We start from the raw sequence: 21,113 nt of genomic DNA, 5'->3' as shown, positions 1-21,113 counted from the left end.
CGTTCTCGCGCCGACCGCGAACCAGTACCGCCGCCAGACCCGCGCTTCCGGTTCCTCCTCGCGCGGAGGCCATCTTTCTTCAGGGCAGCCCTCCTCCCGACGCCGGCGGCCGCCATCTTTGTTCGGTACAAAGCCCTGTTTTGCTTCCGGAAGGTCGGATCTGCACCGCCCCCGTCGACCACGTGTTTTTGTTTGTTTATTTTAAAGTAATGGACGTTATTTTTGCCGGGCGTGGTGGCTCACGCCTGTAATCCCAGCCCTTTGGGAGGCTGAGGCGGGTGTATCACCTGAGGTCAGGAGTTCGAGACCAGCCTCACCAACATGGTGAAACCACGTCTTCTACTAAAAATACAAAATCAGCCAGGTGTGGTGGTAGGCACCTAGCTACTGGGGAGGCTGACGCATGAGAATCGCTTGAACCCAGGAGGCGCAGGTTGCAGTGAGCTGAGATCCCACCACTATACTCCAGCCTGGGCGACAGAGCAAGACTGTGTCCCTCCCCCCAAAAAATAATAATGGACGTTAATTTTTAGAACAGATTTACAGAAAAAATTGTAAGAGTACAGAGTTCCCATGTGCCACACCTCCCTGCAATTACCCCGTTACTAAATTCTTACATTATTAGTGTATTACATTTGTTAAAATTAACGAAGCACTGTTGTTATATTAACTAAAGTGTACAGTTTATTCGGATTTCCTTCCTTTTACTTATGCCTTTTTCTGCTCCAGGTTTCCATTCAGGATACATTAATTTGTTATGTCTTAGACTCCTGTTAGTGACAGTGTCTCAGCCTTTATTTTTATTTTTATTTTAGCTGGAGTGCAGTGGTGTGATCTCAGCTCACTGCAACCTCCGCCTCCCAGGTTCAAGTGATTCTCCTGTCTCAGCCTCCCGAGCAGGTGGGATTACAGGCATACACCACCATACCTGGCTAATTTTTGTATTTTTGGTAAAGACGGGGTTTCACCATGTTGGCCAGGATGGTCTCGATCTCCTGACCTTGTGATTCACCCACCTCAGCCTCCCAAAGTACTGGGATTACAGGTGTGGGCCACCATGCCTGGCCTCAGCCTTTTATTTTTGATGACCTTGATAGTTTTGAGGAGTACTGGCACAATCTTTGGTAGGCTGGCCCTCTATTCGAATTTGATGTTTTTCTCAGGATTAGACTAGCGCTATGGGGTTTTGGAAGGAAGATCACAGAGGTAAAGTGCTATGCTTATCACATCCTACCAAGGAAGGGTTCTTACTGTCAACATTGCTTACCACTGTTGGTGCTGACTTGATCACTTGACTGAGGTAGTGTTTGTCAAGTCTCCGCACTGTACACTTATTCTTCTCCCTACCCCCTTTTCTCTACTGGACTCTTTGGAAGGAGGTCCCCATGCACAGCCCACACATTAAGGAGTTGGGGATTTTGCTCCATCTCCTTGGGGGCAGAGTATCTGCAGAGATTATCTGGAACTCTGCATGGGAGATTTGTTTTTTCTCCCCCATGTATTCAATCATTTGCATCAGTATGGACCATTGTTATTTTATCCTTTGTGTTATAATACAGTACTAATTTTTTTTTTTCTCAAATTGTTCTCATTTTGGCCACGGGGAATTTAAGTGGTTCTTTGTGCTCCTTTGACCTACACCCAGTGTATACCAGTTTATTTGGGTTTGAGTGCTTCTTTCCTTTCTGCCACTACAGGATGCTCCAGGCTCATCTTGTATATTTCCTGCCCCAGTCCCAGAATCCTATTTCTACGAGGAACCCTGATTCCTTTCATTGTAGAATGGCATTACAAACTGGCTGGGCATGGTGGCTCGTGCCTGTAATCCAGCACTTTGGGAGGCTGAGGCAGGTGGATCACCTGAGGTCAGGAGTATGGGACCAGCCTGACCAATATGGTGAAACCCCATCTCTACTGAAAATACAAAATAATTAGCTGGGCATGGTGGCGTGTGCCTGTAGTCCCAGTTACACAGGAGGCTGAAACAGGAGAATTCCTTGAACTCAGGAGGTGGAGGTTGCAGTGAGCCGAGATCATGCCACTGCACTCCAGCCTGGGTGACAGCAAGACTCCATCTCAAAAAAAGAAAAAAAAAAAGAAAGAAAGAAACCAAGGTCTGGGTGCTAGGTGTGCTTCTTGCTGAGATGTCATTTCTTTCAGGCAGTCTCAGCTGACAGAACAAAAAAATGTGTATATACTATTAAACACACACACATATCTATAAATATTTCTAGGTAAACATCTGTACTTAAGCTAAACATGAGTTTATGCTGACATCTCCAACTCTAATCCATTACACGGATCATTGGAGCCTCCTCCCCTTGCTTATCTGTGAATTCCCACCCCAACAGTGAGAGACCTGGCTCCTTCCATCTGGCGGCCACTTTTAAGCTAGGTAAAAGATTACTCATTTTCCAGCAAAGGGAACTCTGGCAAGTGAGAACTGTTGATCATCCACTTATTTGCCTGTTCATCCCATAAACACGTGTTGCGTTGCTGTGTGCCAGATGTGCTAGGCCTTTAGTATTCATCTTGGGTTACGCCTGTACATCGTTGGGACCTGTTAAATGCTAGTTGAAATATCCTGAAAATATTTTTTAAGGTTCAACTTTTTCATATTGGATTTCAAATAATACTTTTGTGCATTTGTTACAAGCCAGACACTATAGGGATCATTCACAGTTTTGAGGGCTGCCTATGTGTCAGATTGTGGGCTACGCCCTGGGGTTTCAAATTTAAAAATTAGGCATACATGGTTCCTGCCTTCACTGACCACATTCAAGTGGAGGAGGAAAAAAAAATCTCCACTTTACAGATGAGAAAACTGAGGCTAAGAGTAAAAAGGATCTGTCCAAGGACACAATTAGTAAGCTGTGAGCTGGGCTCAGATGTGACTCCTGGGCCAAACCACTATAACCACAATACCTGCTCTAACTCCGCCCGTAAGTCGGCCAATCTGCTCTTTCCTCTTCCGGACCCATGTAGATGCCTCAGGAAAAATGAAGGCACAGGTAAGAAGGTAATTGACAGTTAGCAGGTTGCAGCACGTCTATGACATTTGAAATAAATGAGAAAATCCATCTCAGTAATTCAATTTTACATTTAAGCTACCCAAACCATGGGCTTTGAAAACATTACCTGATGCTGGTATAAGGAAACATAATACAAACAATATGGTTGGATTCATTTTGAAATTTAATAAATCAATTCTAATAGTAATAAGAAACATAGTTTATGCTTCTTTTTTAATGAAAACAAACAAGTAATTTTGTAAAAGTCAGAAAACACCAGTATCCTTCTGATCTCATCCTAGATTTTTGTCAGTTGGACCCACTCTAATCAATGGAGGATGCATGTCTGACCCCATCCCAGATATGTGAAAGCAGAAGACACGATGCGTCTATAATGATGAAAGCACAAGCTAAAGGGTATTATCACACCGTGAAGTTTCTTCCTGACCCAGAGCAAATATTAAGAGAAAGACAATATATTTACAAACAAGATTTAATAATGCTCACAAGAATAGAGTTTGCCCCCAAATGGAAAATTACACATTGTTTTGTTTCAAAAAGTTATAAATTTAGTGCCTGAAAAATCCAGCAGGTAAGCAGAAGGACCAATAGGGTCTCTTTCTGGAACTGTTCGCTAGCAAATGAGCATGCTCTGTCCAGGAAGCCATTTTTCTTTTCTTTTTTTTGAGACAGTTTTGCTCTTGTTGCCCAGGCTAGAGTGCAATGGTGCAATCTCGGCTCACCGCAACCTCTGCGTCTCGGGTTCAATTGATTCTCCTGCCTCAGCTTCCCGAGTAGCTGGGATTACAGGCATGTGCCACCACGCCCGGCTAACTTTTTTGTGTTTTTAGTAGAGACAGGGTTTCTCCATGTTTGTCAGGCTGGTCTCAAACTCCTGACCTTGGGTGATCCACCCACCTCGGCCTCCCAAAGTGCTGGGATTACAGGCCTGAGCCACCATGCCCGGACAGGAAGCCATGTTTCATGGGAGGGATATAGGGAGAGGAAGGCGCTATTTACATCCCACTCTGCACAGCTCAGTACCGCCTATTCATTTTCTTGAACTTCTCATAATGATAGTCATCAGTTGCCTTCTCGTTAGCAGGACGCTTGCGGTTAGGAGGGGACCCTGAGAAGGAAAAGAACAGGAAAGGTGGTTTGCCATGCTGGAACCCACTGCTAGACTTTACTCCAGGTAGGCAAAGACAACTGCCTGTTTCCTTCCCCACAGGAGCCCCAGCGCCTAACCCAGTGAAAATAGTAGGGCCTCCGTAGACACTTTGTCTTTTTTTTCTTATTTTGAGATGGAGTCTCACCCTGTTGCCCAAGCTAGAGTGTAATGGCATGATCTAAGCTCACTGCAACCTCCAACTCCCGGGTTCAAGCGATTCTCTTGCCTCAGCCTCCTGAGTAGCTGGGATTACAGGCACCTGCCACGATGCCTGGCTAATTTTTGTATTTTTAGTAGAGACGGGGTTTCACCATGTTGGCCAGGCTGGTCTTGAACTCCTGACCTTAGGTGATCTGCCTGCCTTAGCTCCCAAAGTGCTGGGATTATAGGCGTAGGCCACCGAGCCTGGCCAATACCTTTTTCTTTTCTTTAAAAAAAAAAGATGTGGTCTCACTCTGTCACACAGGCTAGAGTGTAGTCGTCCAATCATAGCTCACTGCAGCCTTGAACTCTCAGTCTCAAGCCATCCTCCTGCCCTAGCTTCCCCAGCAGCTGAGACTACAAGTGTGAGGCACTGCACTCAGCTAACCTTATGAGTAGCTTTTATTTGTCCTTACTGAAATTTTCTGACTTCTTGAGTCTCTACTGTGCTTGAGAATATGAGATAGTATGCTTAATACTGAATTCTCAGAGCAATCCTAACAGGTAGGTTCTATTAGGATTCCCATGAGGAAACTGAGGCTTAGAAAGGGGAAGGCACATAGTCATGGCCCAGAGCATGGACTGGAACCCAGATGCCCCAGCTTCAGTGCCAACCTCCATACTGTCCCCCGCTGCACCCTGCCTCCATGGGCCCCCACAGAGCTGAGCACTCCAGGCAGCCCCGAGGCCTTTGTTGCACTCACGCTCAGGCTCTGGCTTCTCCGTGTCGCCTACTCTCAAGGGCCGGGCCTTGGGCTCTTCTTTGTTTCTCCGGATGGGTGCATTGAGCTCTTCATGATAAACTGGACCCAAAGAGACCAGGGGACACGTTAGACGGAACATGAGGTTCCTAGGGACCTCAGCTCAAATAAGGGAAAGGGGGCAAGACCGCTCTCCCTGAGGGGCTTACATCTGTTGTGCTGCACGTAATTCACGGCCATGTTGGTAGGCACGAAGGAGGTCTCGCTGTCTTTCTTCTTGTTCTGCTGCTCTGCCAGCAGACGGGCCTTGGCATCCTCCGTGGAAATTATATTTTTAATTTTAGCACTATGGAGAGAAAGAAACCACACCACTTAGAAGATGATGGCACCTTACTACTCAGATGTGAGTGGTGAGGCTGGCAGCCCAGCAGGACATAAGAAAATCATGTGTACTGGGACACAGCTCTCCAGTTTACCAAGCACACTTGTAGTCACATTCTCACAGAACTCTCACAGCTGTCAGAGAACCACAGTTACTCTGCTCTTCTGATCAAGAGCAAATTGAGCTTCAGAGAAGTAAAATGCTTAAGGCTCAAAGTTTGTAAGGCCGGAAAAGAGCCTAGAAGCTTCCCAACTTTCTACTGTACCAAAAGATTATTCTGACAATTGCACTTCTTCCATGACAATTCCCTTTTAAAGTGGATATTTTGTTTTAAGAAGGATCATGGGGAGAAGGGGTGGGTGAGCCTTTAACATGGCCCCTGCTAGAAGAAAACAGAAGAATAAAGGGCCTGATACAGCTGTCAACAGAGGCTAAAGAACCACTTTTGCTTTCAGCAGCCAGGGGCCCTTACTACTCTGGCCAAGCCTTCAACAAAACTTCTAGCAACAACCTCCCAGAGACAATCTCGTTTGTATTTGTAGGATTCTAAGGACACAGATAAGAACATGGGGTCTCACTACACTGCCCAGGCTGGTCTTGAACTCCTGGGCTCAAGTGATCCTTCCACCTTTGCCTCCCAAAGAGCTAGGATAACAGGCACAAATCACCATGTCTAGCCTCTTTTTTTTTAAAAAAAAAAAAAAAAAAAAAAAAAAAAGACAGGGTCTTACTCTGTCACCCAGGCTGGTGTGCAGTGGTGCAATCATGGCTCACTGTAGCCTCAACTCTGAGCTCAAGTGAGAGCCCAGCTAATTTTTTAAATTTTTTGTAGAGACAGGAGTCTATGTTTCTCAGGCTGGTCTCCTGGCCTCACGTGATCCTCCTGCCTTGGCCTCCCAAGTACTGGGATTATAGGCGTAAACCACCACACCTGTCTCTCATACATTTTTTTTTCTTTTGAAATAGAGTCTCATTCTGTCACCAGACTGGAGTGCAGTGGCATGATCTTGGCTCACCGCAACCTCCACCTCCCGGGTTCAAGCCATTTCCTGCCTCAGCCTCCCAAGTAGCTGGGATTACAGGTGCCTGCCACCATGCCCGGCTAATTTTTGTATTTTTAGTAGAGATGGGGTTCCACCATCTTGGCCAGGCTGGTCTTGAACTCCTGACCTTGTGATCCACCCACCTCAGCCTCCCAAAGTGCTGGGATTACAGACATGAGCCACCGTGCCTGGCCTGTCCCCCATAACTTTTAACTGGAAAGCACTGTGTCTTCTGCCTATGGGTCTCAAACATACTCGATGCCCAGGTCCACCTCAGGAATGCCACTCAGCATCTGGTTGGAAAGCATTTCCTCGGTCTTCTTTGCTGAGGAAACACGGATGTTTTCGGGAAGTTCATAAAGACAATCCTCTGCATTCTTTGGCTTAACTTTCTGTTCCTCATGTTCCACGATCCCTTTCCTCTTCTTTAGCTCTGTCTCAATGTACTTCATCCTGAAGTGAGAAACACACAGGCCTCAGGGAGGGGCAGGAAACACACCAGGTATCCTCTAAATTAGCGGTCCCCAACGCTGGCCCACAGACCAGTGACGGTCCATGGAGAAACAAGGAAAATACAAAATAACTTGAGTTTTTTCATCAAGTTAGAAATTTTCCACTTAAAGCAGCACCAACCTATGAGGTTATGTCCCACTAATCTATTGGTGTTACGATGTACAGGTTCTTTGAGGACAGAAAGATGATAGTTTGCCAATAGCTTTGCTGGCTAAATAAAAAGTGGGCAAGTCCATGTTTTATCCCTGCAATGTTTTGGGGAAATATTACTAGTCATGAAACCACCTTTGAAAAGAAGTTTTATTTTTTGTTTTTGGAGACGGAGTTTCACTCTTGTTGCCCAGGCTGGAGTGCAATGGCAAGATCTCGGCTTACTACAACCTCCACCTCCCAGGTTCAAGCAATTCTCTTGCCTCAGCCTCCTGAGTAGCTGGGATTACAGGTGCCCACCACCACACCCGGCTAATTTTGTATTTTCATTAGGGACAGGGTTTCTCCATGTTGGTCAGTCTGGTCTCGAACTCCCCACCTCAGGTGATCCGCCTGCCTCGGCCTCCCAAAGTGCTGGGATTATAGGCGAGAGCCACCGTGCCCAGCCTGAAAAGACCTTTTAAGAGGTTTTCAAAGTTCTTAAGCTGGGAGGTAGAAAGAGAGGGGCCAACTTTGACATCTAGAAAATTCTAGAAACGTCATCTATTGACTAAATATCTTGGACTCTGACTGGGGTCCAGCCCCAACTGCTCACAGCCAAACAGACTGACACTTACATGTCTGCATCCTCATCCCGTCTGTTGGTTTCTGCAGAAAACGATGTCCCCAGGTGCAGGTCCTCCTCCTCACTGATCCTGAAGGGAGAGAACAATGAGGCAGAGCTTTCAAGTCACAACTCAGTGAGGCTGAGTTTTATGTTCTAAGAAGAAAACAAAGACACAAGCATTTATAATATACTATTTACAGTTGGCAAAAAAAAAAAAAAATGCTATAGTGTAATATGTAAATGAAAGAAACTCCAGAAATATATGCAAGCAAACTGTTGGCTGCTAGTGATACCTCCAAGGATTGAGTGGATACACTTATCCTTAGGTATCCATGGGCGATTGGTTCTAGTGCCCCTCAAGGATACCGAAATCTGCAGATAGTGAAGTCCCTTATATAAAATAGAGTAATATCTGCATCTAATCTACATACTACCAAGTCCCTTATATAAAATAGTGTAATATCTGCATCTAATCTAGGCACATACTACCATCTGCTTTAAATCATCTCTAGATTACTTTTAATACCTAATTCAATATAAATGCTATATAGTTGTTACAAAAGTACACAGTGTACTTTTATTTTTTAAACTTTTGAATTATTTGAATGTTTTATTTATTTATTGACACGGAGTCTCACTCTGTCGCCCAGGCTGGAGTACAGTGGCGTGATGTCAGCTCACTGCAACCTCTGCCTCCCGAGTTCAAGCAATTCTCCTGCCTCAGCCTCCTGAGTAGCTGGGATTACGGGCGCCCACCATAACGCCAGGCTAACTTTTGTATTTTTAAAAGAGATAGTGTTTCACCATATCGGTCAGGCTGGTCTCGAACTCCTGACCTCAGGTAATCTGCCTGCCTCAGCCTCCCGAAGTGCTGGCATTACAGGCATGAATCACCACAGCTGGCCGGAATGTATTATTTTTGTTAATTGTTTTTATTTGAAACTTTCCCCATGGGTTCACTTATTTTATTTTTTTGAGACAGGGTCTTTCTCTGTCACCCAGGCTGGAGTGCAGTGGTGTGATCACAGCTCACTCTAGCCTCAACCTCCCTGACTCAAGCAATTCTCCCACTTTAATTTCCTGAGTAACTGGGACTACGGGCACATGCCACCACACCCAGAGATATATACACACACACACACATATATATACATGTACACATGTACATGTGTGTACATATATATGTACATGTATTTCTTTTTTTGTAGAGACAGGGGTCTCACTATGTTGCCCAGGCTGGTCTTAAACTCCTGGACTCAAGCTAGCCTCAGCCTCCCAAAGTGTTGGGATTATAGGCATCAGTCATCATGCCTACAACACACTTTTACAAAAGGAGTCTACCAGCTTGGCTCTAAGTTAACTTTTAAAGACTTTCTGCTTTCTTTGTTTTTAAATAACATACCCTTTGCAAAGCACAAAACCTGCTTCAAGATGTCCCACTAATGCTGCTGCTACAGGCCTCAGCTCTCTGAGGGAACCCAGACCCAGGCAGTGGCTAAAGGTGAATTTGCTTATAAGCCTGTCCTGCACTTACTTATCTTTGCCCCTTTCCTTCAGTTTCTTCATATCCACCATACCACCTGTCTTCATCTGAAAGGGATCATCCTGCGGAAAGCAAACACAGTTAAGAGGAAGCACCTAAATAAATGGTAGTGGAATTTGTTTTTTGTAAAGCACTCACTCACTCACGGAAGAGCACTGCAGGGAGGGTTGCCATTGCTACCCAGGGAAGACCCCATAACTTACCACTAGAGTTGTCTCCTCTTGTACCTTCTCTCCCACCAGCAGGGCCACAGCACTGAGCAAAACCAAAACCAGGAGAGGGAGAGAGAGAAATGGCATAATTCAGAGATGAGGAGGAACCCTCTCAGGTATGTGGATTGCAACATTAGTGCAAGGGTGGGATTTGAGGGGTGGGCAGGCAAGCCGGCTGGAAAAGCCTATAAGCATAAAACAGGGCTCAACAAGCACCGTACATGCTGGAAGAAGGGTGGGCTGGTGGTGAAGTGGTACGCTTTCCCACTCTCCTGTAAAGCCATTTGGCATTCTCTTGGCCCGGAAATCTCATTTCTAAGATACTCTCATCATGGAAAGTGCAGCTAAAGATAAATTTTTTTTTTTTTTAAATTGAGACGGAGTCTCGCTCTGTTGCCCAGGCTGGAGTGCAGTGGCGCGATCTCTGCTCACTTTGCAAGCTCCGCCTCCCGGGTTCACGCCATTCTCCTGCCTCAGCCTCTCAAGCAGCTGGGACTACAGGCGCCCGCCACCACGCCCGGCTAATTTTTTGTATTTTTAGTAGAGGCGGGGTTTCACCTTGTTAGCCAGGATGGTCTCAATCTCCTGACCTTGTGATCCGCCCGCCTCGGCCTCCCAAAGTGCTGGGATTACAGGCGTGAGCCACCGTGCCAAGATAAATTTAAAAGAATATCCACTGCAACCTTATTTGATAGTAAAAATTTACAAAATCACCTACATGTCCCAAAATAGGGGATTTGTTAACAAATTACGATACACACATCTGGTGGAATATTATGCAGCCATTAAGAAGGTTTTCTGAAAAATACTCCACAATATGGGTGAATGCCCACAATGTCATAATGAGTTGAAAAGAACAGGGAATAAAAGTATATAGAAAGTTGTTCACAATCTGAGAAAGAGAGAGAGAGAAAAATAACAGATTGGAAAGAGTATTAAATATTAATACCAGGGCATTCTCGGGTGGCTTTGCAAGGAAAAAAAAAATGTTAACACTGGTCACTTCCGGAATGGAGAATTATCGGTGCTTTTTATTGCCTTGACTATACTTTTCTAAATTATACAAACTCTTAACGATCGATATGCATTTCACAATTAACTGGTTTTAAGAAAAAACACGAGTTAGTGACCTGTTTCTGTATCTCTGGAGCACACCCCAAGACGGCACAGCTGAGGGCATGTCCTGGTTAAACATTTGCAAAGAACGCTGTTCTCCAATTTGGGCAGTGGAAAGTGTATAGTATCTCAAGAGAAAAATCTACGTCTGTGGAGATAATTGTGACAGCGACCCGGACGCGGATGTGTCTGTCGTCCCCGCCTCCTCCTCCCGCCGTGGTACCCACCTCACCCCGTTGGGCCTCTTCCTCAAGTTCTGTACCTCTCTGGTCTCTTCCAGTTTTAATCTTTTAAAAAAAAGAAGAAGAAGAAGGAGCAATGCATAGGCTGAGTGACTCCCCGCGGAACCCAAAGCTAACAGAGCCAACAAGGTACCTTCGAGGGCATCCCAGCCCCGCTGCTGAGCCACCAGCACAGGGGTCCAGAGGACGACCTTGTGCCTAGACTCACCGGGAGTCAGAGCCACTGCGCATCCCGGAGGCATCTCTCCCAATTGTGCGGGCTTGGGTTCGCGGCCTCACCACTTGAGCCTCAATTTCTGCGTCCGCAGAAGGAACCACCATCCAGGCTCAGTTAACAATGTCAGCGAAGCGCCCAGCCGGTGGTGAGTCCCCCAAGCAAGTCTATCTCCTACCAGGCCCATGGGAGCCCCGCCCCAAACGCACCGAACCTCCTCTGAGTCCTGCTCATCTTCCTCTGACTCCGAGTCGCCCCGGCGGCGGCGGAAAATCTTCCGGACGACCGGCATGTTGACAATCCCCCAACCGTCCAGCCGCCGCGCCTCTGCGCAGCTGCCTAGGCTGCTTCCGGCGCGCCGCAGAGCGGTCAGAGCGCCTGACCCGTCTGGCCCCGCCCCCGGCACGCACAGCCCGCGTGGCCACGGCCCCTCCCCTGGCGTCAGCCTCTTCCGATTGGACGGCGAAGGGAAGGAGGTGGGGCGTCGCCAGACCACCCCACAACCCTGCGCGGCGCAGCTGAGGGGGCGCGCTTGACTGACAGGCGGCGGTGGCGCGGTTGCGAGCGCAGGTGAGTTCCGGGCCGCCACCGGCCGCATCTGTGGGCCGGGCCTCTCAGAGCATTGGCGACCCCAGCCCGGCTCCGGGCTGACAGGGCCTGGCCTCGCCAGGTACGCCAGACGCTGCGGCCAGGTGAGCGGAGCCCGGGACCCCCGCCCGCCGCCGCCCCTCTCCCCTCCTCCGGTCGGCGCCCAGGGGGTCCTCTGGGCCCCAGCACCCCACTCGGAGCCCACTGGAGGCTCGTGGCTTTTCCAGAACCGGGGCCGCCCCCCTCTTATTTCTGCCGGGGCCTGACCTAGCGTTGAAAGCATCCGCGTGGCGTCTCGCGTCTCGGGCGCTGACTTTTCTTTCCTCGGGCTCTGAGCCCTGACGTGCGTTTTTTTCTTTAGGAACAAAAGATGACCACTTCCCTGCGGTGCTGAATTAGAGTCCCAGCGCCGACCGCCTCACGAATAATGGCCCCCAGCTTCTCCGCGAGGAGAGGCGCGTCTGATGTTTTGAAGCCACGCAGGAGGGTTTGAGCCAGGGGGCTCCTCCTCGGTGCTGGCAGGCCATCCCCCTGGACTTTCACGGGCCTGGTTTTCCTCCTTTGGTCAGGAGGTCTGTCGCTCTACCCTCTGCCCCTTCTCCCCTGAAGATACTGTGAGGATAAAGTTTATTTGAAAAACGGGTATCAGCAAACGCTTAGGAAATACCTAAACGCATAAATAATGGCGTCTAGGACTTTTAAGAACCCCTTAAGTAACAATAGTTTTCCTTTTCACAGCGTCATCCCTTACTTTGAGAACTACCTCTTACTAAGCAGTTACCATGTGGCAGGCCCTGGGCAAAGCATAATCTTATTGAATTCTCCCAGCAATCCTTTGAGGTAGATTGGTTTTCGTTTTACAAATGAGAATGTGGAGTCTCCGAGGGGCAGTGCGCACCTCAAGTTACACAGCTAGGAGGTGGAACCGGAATTGGTTGCAGGTCAGTCTCTGCAGCATGGTTTGCACAGGACCTGGCACAGTACGAGTGCAGTAGATGTTTGCTGCTGCAGCTGCTGTTACATCTCATTGGCTGGGGGGAAGGGCTGATGGGGACTGTTTGGGGTTCCCTCTTCGGGAAGACCATTCCAAAGCAGGGCAGCGTTTCTGGAATGCCTTATGTTTTCTCTGGAACAGTCTCCGCTGATTGTTCTTCTCTTCCTTGGGCTGGAAAAAAAATAGTAGACTCAGGACTTCTTGCACCAGCCTTTTATCTTTGGTCAAAATCCATATATTAAAGTCTCAAAGTCTTGCCCTCTGCAGACTGGTTCAGCCAAACCCAGATGCACCTGCACTCACGGGATGCGGAGTCCCTGTCAGATGATGGAGAGGCTCCTTGGGAATTGCTGCAGGAGTCCGGGGGTCAACGTCTGCAGCTCTCATGCTCTCAGAGGTGGCTCTGAATCTGCCCATCAAGCAGTCCATCCGCCAGGGGGGGTGCTGGACACTACTAAGGAAAGGGCAAGAAGGCCAGGGGCATTTCTGGACCCTCCTCCTCAACTGAAGTCCCAGGGTACAGATGAGCTGCCCCCACCCTTGCTCCGTGAGGCCAGAGGACCCTGTGATACCCACCACCTGTGCTGTGGCAGATCTAATTGAGTGCTGTTTAGCAAAAGGAATGCTGAAAAAGTGGCAGCTATGAATCTGGCAGTAAGTGGCTTTGCAAAGAGACTGCAGCCCAAGTCTTGCTGGGCCCTTTTAAGGCTAGGATGAGACTGCCTCTCAAAAGGACCCTCCCGGAGATACAGATTCTATGCAGTTCAAAGATGAGTCCAAGGTCTTAGTCTTGCTTCGGAGTTCAGTTGTTTAAGAAAATGTACAGATTCATCCTAGGTTAGGTTGGTTTCCTAGCTGCTTTCTGGAGCCAGATGAAATGTTGGCTTGTTTCAGGTTTCAGGGAGCATTCATATCCAGGTGGATTTGGGATCCAGCAACGTGATCCAGTTCACAGCCCAGCTATAGTCAGTATCCAATAAATGTATTTATTGGAGCAATGTATTCAACAGATACTTAGCGTTTACTATATGAAGCAGGCACTGTTCTAAGTGCTTGAAATAAGTCAGTGAGCAAAAGAGACAAAAGATCCCTGATTAGTTGAGTGTATGTTCTGATAGTAACGTATGTAAAGTGTGTTAGAAGATGGTAAGTGCTGTGGAAAAGAAAAAAATAGAGTAAGGTAAGGGAAATCACCTCCGGGAGGGTGGCAGGGTTGAGTTGCAAATTAAAATTAGCACATTCTGGTTTGAATTTGGTTGGGAACATGACAGATAAAGCAGTGGATTGAATGACAGGCCTTGGGTTCCAGTTGCTGCCCGGTGGTTTGAGGGTCTGTAAGCTTGATCTTTATTTTACAAAGGCTTTTATTTAGAGGGTACACCCTGAACTCAAGTCCTGATTATGGGGTATTTAATAGTGATGAAAGAGCCAGGCTTTTCTTAGCTTTTTACCTTAGCAAGACAAACAGATATCCAACTGGTTCTCATTAGCGTGAAGGAGGAAACTTGGAGAAACCATGTAAGTTGACAATAACTTTTTTTTTTTTTTTTAAGACGGAGTCTCGCTCGGTCGCCCAGGCTGGTGTGCAGTGGTGCAATCTTGGGTCACTCCAACCTCCGCCTCCCAGGATCAAGTGTTTCTCCTGCCTCAGCCTCCTGAGTAGCTGGGATTACAGGTCCCCACCACCACACCTGGCTAATTTTTGTATTTTCAGTAGAGACGGGGTTTTGCCATATTGGCCAGGCTGGTCTCGAATTCCTGACCTTGAGTGATCCGCCCACCTCTGCCTCCCAAAGTGCTGGAATTACAGGTATGAGCCACTGTGCCCGGCCAACAACAAATATTTAAAGACAGGAAAGTGGCAGTGCTCTTTGGCTTCAGTGAGCAGTCAGGGCTCAATAAATAGAAATTTCAGGAGAGCCAATTTCCATTGTTATAAAGACTTAGGTTTGAAGCAACTAGAGCTGCCCTGTGGCAAAAGGATGATTTTATCATCAATGACTGCTCAAACTGGGTTTGGAGAACAACCCAATAGGGCTTTTACAGAGCAGAGTTCTGCCTTAAGGGGAAGATGCATGGTTTCTAAACCCCCCTAAACTCTGAGATTGCGTGAGGGAAGCCAGCTGCCTGAAAAGAGAGGATCTGATTTCAGGCCCCAGAAGTCATGATTTTCCTAGTTCTTAGTTTCTGCATCTTTAATATGAGTTTTTTCTAAGGTTTCCAGTCTGAGCTTCAAGACTGAGTTTCAACTCATGCTTACTCACCACCGAGTGTGAGGCTTTTAATGACCAGGGCCAGTGACTGGCTCCAGCCTAGGGTAGCCCCAAGCCCATGCCTTCTCCAATTAAGGGACTCTTCCGGACAGCTGAGAGCAAAGGGCGGTAGCAGGCTTTGGGCTGCAGGGAGATACTGTCATATCCTAGACTGAAGGAAGTTAAGCTGAGCAGAAAAATGCTCTGAAGAATGACTCAGAAGAGGCTCTTGTGGTGAGGAAGCTTCCTTGGAGTGTGCGTGTTTGGATTTGGGGAGGTGAAGGTCGTCCCCATGCCAGGCTGGCCAGGGCTGGTTGTGACATCATGGAGCTGAGCGTTCAGAGCACGGGCCTCAGGGCAGGTAGTCGTGGGTTTGAATTATGGCTCTGCAGCTCAGTAGCTGTGTGACCTCAGCCAGTTATTCCACCTCTCTGAGCCTCTGTGTCTCCATCGTTAGTGATGGAGATGGATTTAGTTTGGAACCTTGCCACCTCCCAGGGTGGTTGTGAGGGCCCAGTGAGGTCATATGTGAGAACACCAGACTAAGATGTTAGTGTCAGTTCCAGTATTCAGGGCCGTGGGGCAGTGGGCAGGGCAATGAGGAAACACAGAGGTGTGTGGGCAGCAGAGATAGTGGAGGTGCGGAGGCATGAGGAGGCCTGAGGGCTCTGCTTCCAGAGTCAGGATGGTGGCCTCCGAGTGAGGACTGGGTTAAGGGAAGGGGTGGGTGTGTCTGGGACTTAGGGAGAATGCTGTTGTGTGGAGGTGGAGTGAAGACAGCACGAAGGAGAGAAAGGCTGTGTGCTGTGAGGGCCAGAGGGGAATGTGGAGGGGGTGGGCGCACACCCTATGCAGGGCTGGGGGTGTGAGATGACTAATGTGGTTGGGGTCAACGTGGGCAGGACTGTGGGCATCGTTGTGTGGGTGGAAGGGCCAGAAGTGTCACCCTCCCCATCCTGAGGGACTGGTTCCTTGCTGGGAGGAGGAGGATGTAGCCAGGACCTCTGGGAAACCGTGAGTAACAGGCACCAGAGGCAGCCAGGTCCAGATGTGCTGCCTGCCTGGGCCCACAGGCTGTGCTGGCTGGTCCCTCCCCTGCCGCTCTTCAGGCCTTGCCCCTCCACTTTGCGCCTGTGGGTGGAGTGGCACTTTCCCCCTCCTTGGAGGCTCAGGGAAGGAAAGCTGCCTTTATAAGCCTGAAGCATCTTGTAGGTCTCCTGGGGCCAGCAATGGTGGGCTCTTTGCCAAAAGTCTCAGGCCTTCCTCCTCCCATCCTGTGCTCTCCTGCCCCAAGAGAGGAGGCTCTGGTGGGCCGGGAGGGCCGGGCACACCCTGCACCTTGCTGACTTGTCGCACAGTAGGTCCTACTCTGCGCGGCTGCACCTCGGAGCACGTTCTTTCAGCTGCACAGGTGTCTTTCCTTTTCAGCCTTTATGAAACGCCTGCTGTGCACACTCCATATATTTGCACAGAGGCACAGGTGGGACGGGAAGAGTGGGGAAAGCAGACACAACCTGCTGGCTTCCTGCTGTGTTGCTTCCTGTCTGGGACTTTCCATTCTTCCTCTGTGAGTTGAAAAACAGCCGCCCTTGCCCGAGAGCGTGGGTGAGCGAAGCCCTGGGTACTAGGTCTGGAGGCTCAGTGGGTGCTGGGTCCTGGATCCTGCGATGGGGCTGCCTGTTCCAGAAAGCCCCCTCCCTGCTCCTACCTCAAAGGCGAGAAAGGGAATCTATTTTTTTAAAAAGTCAAACTTTCAAAGTTACAAGAAGAATACAGTGAACTCCCACTTACCCCTCACCTAGATTCACCAATTGTAACATTTGCCTTATTTACTCTAGCTCTAATCTCTATACTTATTATCATAATTATTGCTGATTCAGGTAGGAGTAAGCTGCAGCCATCACGGTCCTTTTCCCCTAAATATCCCAGCGGGAATTAACTAAGAATAAGAACATTATCATACGTAACCAGAGAGTGAGTTCCACCTTTAGAAACTTTCTTCTTTTTTTTTTTTTTTTTTGAGACAGAGTCTTGCTCTTGTCACCCAGGCTGGAGTGCAGTGGCGTGATCTCGACTCACTGCAACCTCTGTCTCCCGGGTTCAAGTGATTCTTCTGCCTCAGCCTCCTGAGTAGCTGGGACTACAGGCGCCCACGACCATGCCCAGCTAATTTTTGTATTTTTAGTAGAGACGGGGTTTCACCATGTTGGCCAGGTTTGTCTCGAACTGCTGATCTCAGGTGATCCGCCAGCCTCAGCCTCCCAAAGTGCTGGGATTACAGGCGTGAGCCATCACTCCTGGCCTAGAAACTTTCACATTGATGGAATCATGTATTTGTTTCCCAGACTTGCTATAACAAAGTACCACAGACTGGGTAGCTTAAACAACAGAGATTTATTTTCTCACAGTTCTAGAGGCTGGAAGTCTCAGATCAAGGTGACTAAAGGTTTGGTTCTTTTGAAGGCCCTTTCCTTGGCCTGCAGATGGCCATCTTCTCGCTGTGTCCTGGCTTGGTGTTTCCTCTGTGTGAGTCCAGATTTTCTCATCTCATAAAGATACCAGTAAGATTAGATTAGGGCCTGCCCTAAAGATCTTATTTTAACTTAATTACCTCTTTAGAGACATTATCTTCAAATATGATTACATTCTGAGGTCCTGGTGGTTAGAACTTCAGCATATGAATGGGGGAGAGAGAACAATTCAGGCCATAACAAATACTATGATCTGATAGGCAGTCCACACTCAGGTATGCTGGTTGTCCTGGATATGTTCTTTGTGGCATCCCCCAACCTTGAACCACGATCCAGCTTTGTCATGTCTCCTCAGTGTCTTGCCTGGAACAGTTTCTCAGCCTTGGTGGAGCAAAGGAATCTTCAAGTTGCAGGGAAGCAAAGGTGCTCAGCAGGAATGAGGGTTCAGAAGCACAGGCTGCCCCAGGACAGGGAAGCTGTTGAAGGGTTTGCTCTAGTCCGTGAAGTTGCCTTTCCTGGCTTTTTCTTTGATGTTAAAAGCACCAGGAGGTGAACTTAGATCTCAAGAAGCGCACCAAGAATCCGTGCATGAGTCCCCTGCTGTGTGTCTGACTCCGTCACCGTGGTGCCTGTTTGTTGCTGGGCTGGTTGGGCTGCAGAGCCCTGAGTGGTCTCATGAAGGGTGCCCTTCTGAGTGACCTTGAGCGTGTGACTTCTATTCCTACCAATTTCAGTGCCCTAATTATAAAACAGCCAGTGATACAGATTATAGTGGTAAACATTTTTTGAGCATTCTTGTCATGCAAATCAGTAGAAAATCTGAGCCACCCAGAAAGTCCATGAGGCCCTGCCCTCGGTCATTCAACTTAGTGTTTACTGTGTATTGGTTCACTTCATCTTCTGAGTAACCCTAGGTGCTGCCATTGTCCCCATTTTATGAATGTGGAGACTGAGCGATTTATCTAAAGTCACAGACTTGCAAGGGGCGGAGTGAGGTATGAACCCAGGGCTACTTGTCCCTGTAATTTCCTTCGGTAGTGACTGTCACCTCCCGGGATAATGTATGTGCAGCAGCTGACCCTCGGTGAGTGTAGGAAAAGGAGGTGCTGGTGGTGATTATCACCCCCCTAGTGTCTGCTTGCAAGTACGCTGAGGTTGAAGTATGGGACTCTGTGCCCTACAAGAACAGGGCCTATGCCTGGCTGTTTCCCAGCACCCCAAGTCACTGTTCCTAAGGAGGTACATGGTCAGTATTGGTTGGGTACCAAAGAAAAGCAAAATGACAACTTTCAGACAGCTGAGATGTGTACCCTCTTGTCGACCCCCATGCTTCAGATAATTTAGGTCCTGTGTGTAGAATCTTTTTCTTTTTCTTTTTCTTTTTTGAGACGGAGTCTTGCTCTGTCACCCAGGCTGGAGTGCAATGGCGTGATCTCAGCTCACTGCAACCTCCACCTGCTGGGTTCAAGCGATTCTCCTGCCTCAGCCTCCTAAGTAGCTGGGATTACAGGCATGTGCCACCATGCCTCGCTAATTTTTTGTATTTTTAGTAGAGATGGGGTTTCCCCATGTTGGTCAGTCTGGTCTCGAACTCCTGACCTTGTGATCCACCCTCCTCGGCCTCCCAAAGTGCTGGGATTACAGGTGTAAGCCACCGCACCTGACCCTGTGTGTGGAATATTAAGCACCCAGTGTTTTCTGTACTACCGCCGTTTTTCCTTAATAGAAATAGTTTTTCACCATTAATTTATAAAACGTTAGTAAACCTTAAACTTTCTATGTTTCATATACTGCTGATAGGCAGATAAATGTATATACTTTTTCTAAAGGGAAGCTTATCAGTATCGATGTAGAGCCTTCAAAGCACAGATTTGGACCAATAGATTTTTTTTTTTTTCCTGGTCAAAGATGTAGGCTGGGCATGGTGGTGTACACCTGTACTCCCAGCACTTTGGGAGGTCACGGTGGACTGATCACTTGAGGTCAGGAGTTTGAGACTACCCTGGCCAACGTGGTGAAACCTCATCTTTACTAAAAATACGAAAATTACCTGGGTATGATGGCGGGTGCTTGTAATCCCAGCTACTCAAGAGGCTGAGGCAAGAGAAACCCTTGAACCCAGGAGGTGGAGGTTGCAGTGAGCGGGGATCACACCACTGCACTCCAGCCTAGGCGACAGACTAAGACTCCGTCTCAACAGCGATAACAACAAAAAAACAGGCTGGGCGCAGTGACTCATACCTGTAATCCCAGCACTTGAGAAGCTGAGGCAGGCGGATCACTTGAGGTCAGGAGTTTGAGACCAGCCTGGCCAACATGGTGAAACCTCATCTCTACTAAAAGTACAAAAAGATTAGCAGGGTGTGGTGGTGCATGCTCGTATTCTCAACTACTCAGGAGGCTGAGGCAGGAGAATTGCTTGAACCCGGGAGGTGGAGGTTGCAATAAGCCGAGATTGCACCACTGCACTCCAGCCTGGGCAACAAGAGTAAAAACTCCATCTCAAAAAAACACAAAGATTTAGTCAAAGATTCACATTCCTGGTGGCTCACGCCTGTAATCCCAGTACTTTGAGAGGCCAAGGCAGTCAGATTGCTTGAACCTAGGAGTTCCAGACCAATCTGGGCATCATGGCGAAACCCTGTCTCTATAAAAGAAAAATTAAAAATAAGCCAGGCGTGGCAGTGCATGCCTATAGTCCCAGCTACTCAGGAGGCTGAGATGAGAGGGTCCCCGGCTTGAATTTGGAGATTGAGCTCAGTCGAGATTGCACCTCTGCACTCCAGCCTGGGTGACAGAGCGAGCCTCTGTGTCAAAAAAAAAAAAAAAAAATTATATGTTTGTACATGTAAGAAAGACTTACCAAAACCAAAAAGGTAACCATATTTTTTTCCTGTACAGCAGGATTACATGTGATTTTTATTTCATTTTATGTCTGTGTCTGTTTCCAGTGTCTATAGAGGCATATATCAAATTTATTAAAGCCAGACAAAAATGCCTTTAAAATTTTCAGGACAAGTAGGAGAAGACGAAAAATTTGAATACAACATGGAGGTAAATGAGGCAAAAATGAATATTGAGAGGGCCGGTTGTGGTGGCTCATGTGTGTAATCCAGCACTTTGGGAGGCGAAGATAGGCAGATCGCTTGAGCCCAGGAGTTCAAGACCAGCCTGGGCAACACGGCAAAACCCTGTCTCTACCAAAAATACAACAATTAGCCAGTCTCATAACCTGGTCTCTAAATAAATAGATAAAAATACAAAAAACACGTGTTGAGGGCACATCTTGGTCTGAGTGAGTCACCTGGAGAGGTGTGCTTGGGAGCCATCCAGGTAGCAGCTTTGGGGACTTCTGGGATCACTCAGATGCTCCCACCCCTTCTCTGAAAACCATGGAGGCTCAGGGCAGTGCCTGGCACGGGGGCCTGGAGAGTTCCAGGGGACGGAGGCTCTGTCCCCTGTGGTGCCCTCAGGGGTTTGGGGAAGAGCAACATACCTAGGAAGGCAGATACTCTTCTTATATTCTTATTTTGGAAACTTGAAAATCCATTAAAAGTAACCAATTTAGGTATTCTTTTTTGTTTGTTTTTGTTCTTAGGATCAGAGGTTTAACAGGCAAAAGAAAGAGAAAGAAAGGAAAACAGCTCTCTCTAGTGAGAGAGAGGGGCCTTTTGAGAGGAAAAGCATTTTTTGTTGTTTTTT

General features: G+C 47.9%; 3 protein-coding genes across 6 annotated transcripts in view; 1 reads left to right on the top strand and 2 right to left on the bottom strand.

Annotated features, from left to right (window-relative positions):
- The window catches only part of TOR1A (torsin family 1, member A (torsin A)), a 21,757-nt gene extending 10,694 nt beyond the window's left edge, over positions 1-11,063 (bottom strand). The window contains exon 1 of the mRNA XM_011971158.1: positions 11,044-11,063. The gene's annotated coding sequence lies outside the window, so the exon portion shown is untranslated. The remainder of the gene's footprint in view (positions 1-11,043) is intronic.
- On the bottom strand, positions 3,178-11,506 carry LOC105532851 (chromosome unknown open reading frame, human C9orf78). Of its 3 annotated transcripts, none has more exons than XM_011971160.1 (9): positions 11,316-11,506; positions 10,878-10,937; positions 9,526-9,577; positions 9,314-9,384; positions 7,790-7,867; positions 6,765-6,962; positions 5,276-5,430; positions 5,088-5,186; positions 3,178-4,140 (listed from the first exon to the last, which is right to left on the bottom strand). In XM_011971160.1, the coding sequence occupies exons 1-9, from the start codon at positions 11,396-11,398 to the stop codon at positions 4,049-4,051; spliced, it is 888 nt and encodes a 295-aa protein (XP_011826550.1). In that variant the 5' UTR covers positions 11,399-11,506; the 3' UTR covers positions 3,178-4,048. The 3 variants fall into 3 exon arrangements, with proteins under 3 accessions (XP_011826550.1, XP_011826551.1, XP_011826549.1); XM_011971161.1 differs by having other exon boundaries at positions 5,294-5,430; XM_011971159.1 differs by having other exon boundaries at positions 5,294-5,430; positions 10,878-11,452.
- An 87-nt stretch (positions 11,507-11,593) lies between these two features.
- USP20 (ubiquitin specific peptidase 20) overlaps positions 11,594-21,113 on the top strand; it is a 46,345-nt gene continuing 36,825 nt past the window's right edge. Inside the window, exon 1 of one of the 2 annotated variants that reach the window (XM_011971162.1) lies at positions 11,594-11,676. The gene's annotated coding sequence lies outside the window, so the exon portion shown is untranslated. Of the gene's footprint in view, positions 11,777-21,113 lie in introns of both variants that reach the window. The other variant, XM_011971163.1, reaches the window with a different exon arrangement.

This window comes from Mandrillus leucophaeus, unplaced genomic scaffold (assembly GCF_000951045.1).
Source record: "Mandrillus leucophaeus isolate KB7577 unplaced genomic scaffold, Mleu.le_1.0 Scaffold99, whole genome shotgun sequence".
NCBI classification, from domain to species: domain Eukaryota; kingdom Metazoa; phylum Chordata; class Mammalia; order Primates; family Cercopithecidae; genus Mandrillus; species Mandrillus leucophaeus.
The sequence above is the reverse complement of the archived record's forward strand: the minus strand, read 5'-3'. Positions and strand labels throughout refer to the sequence as shown.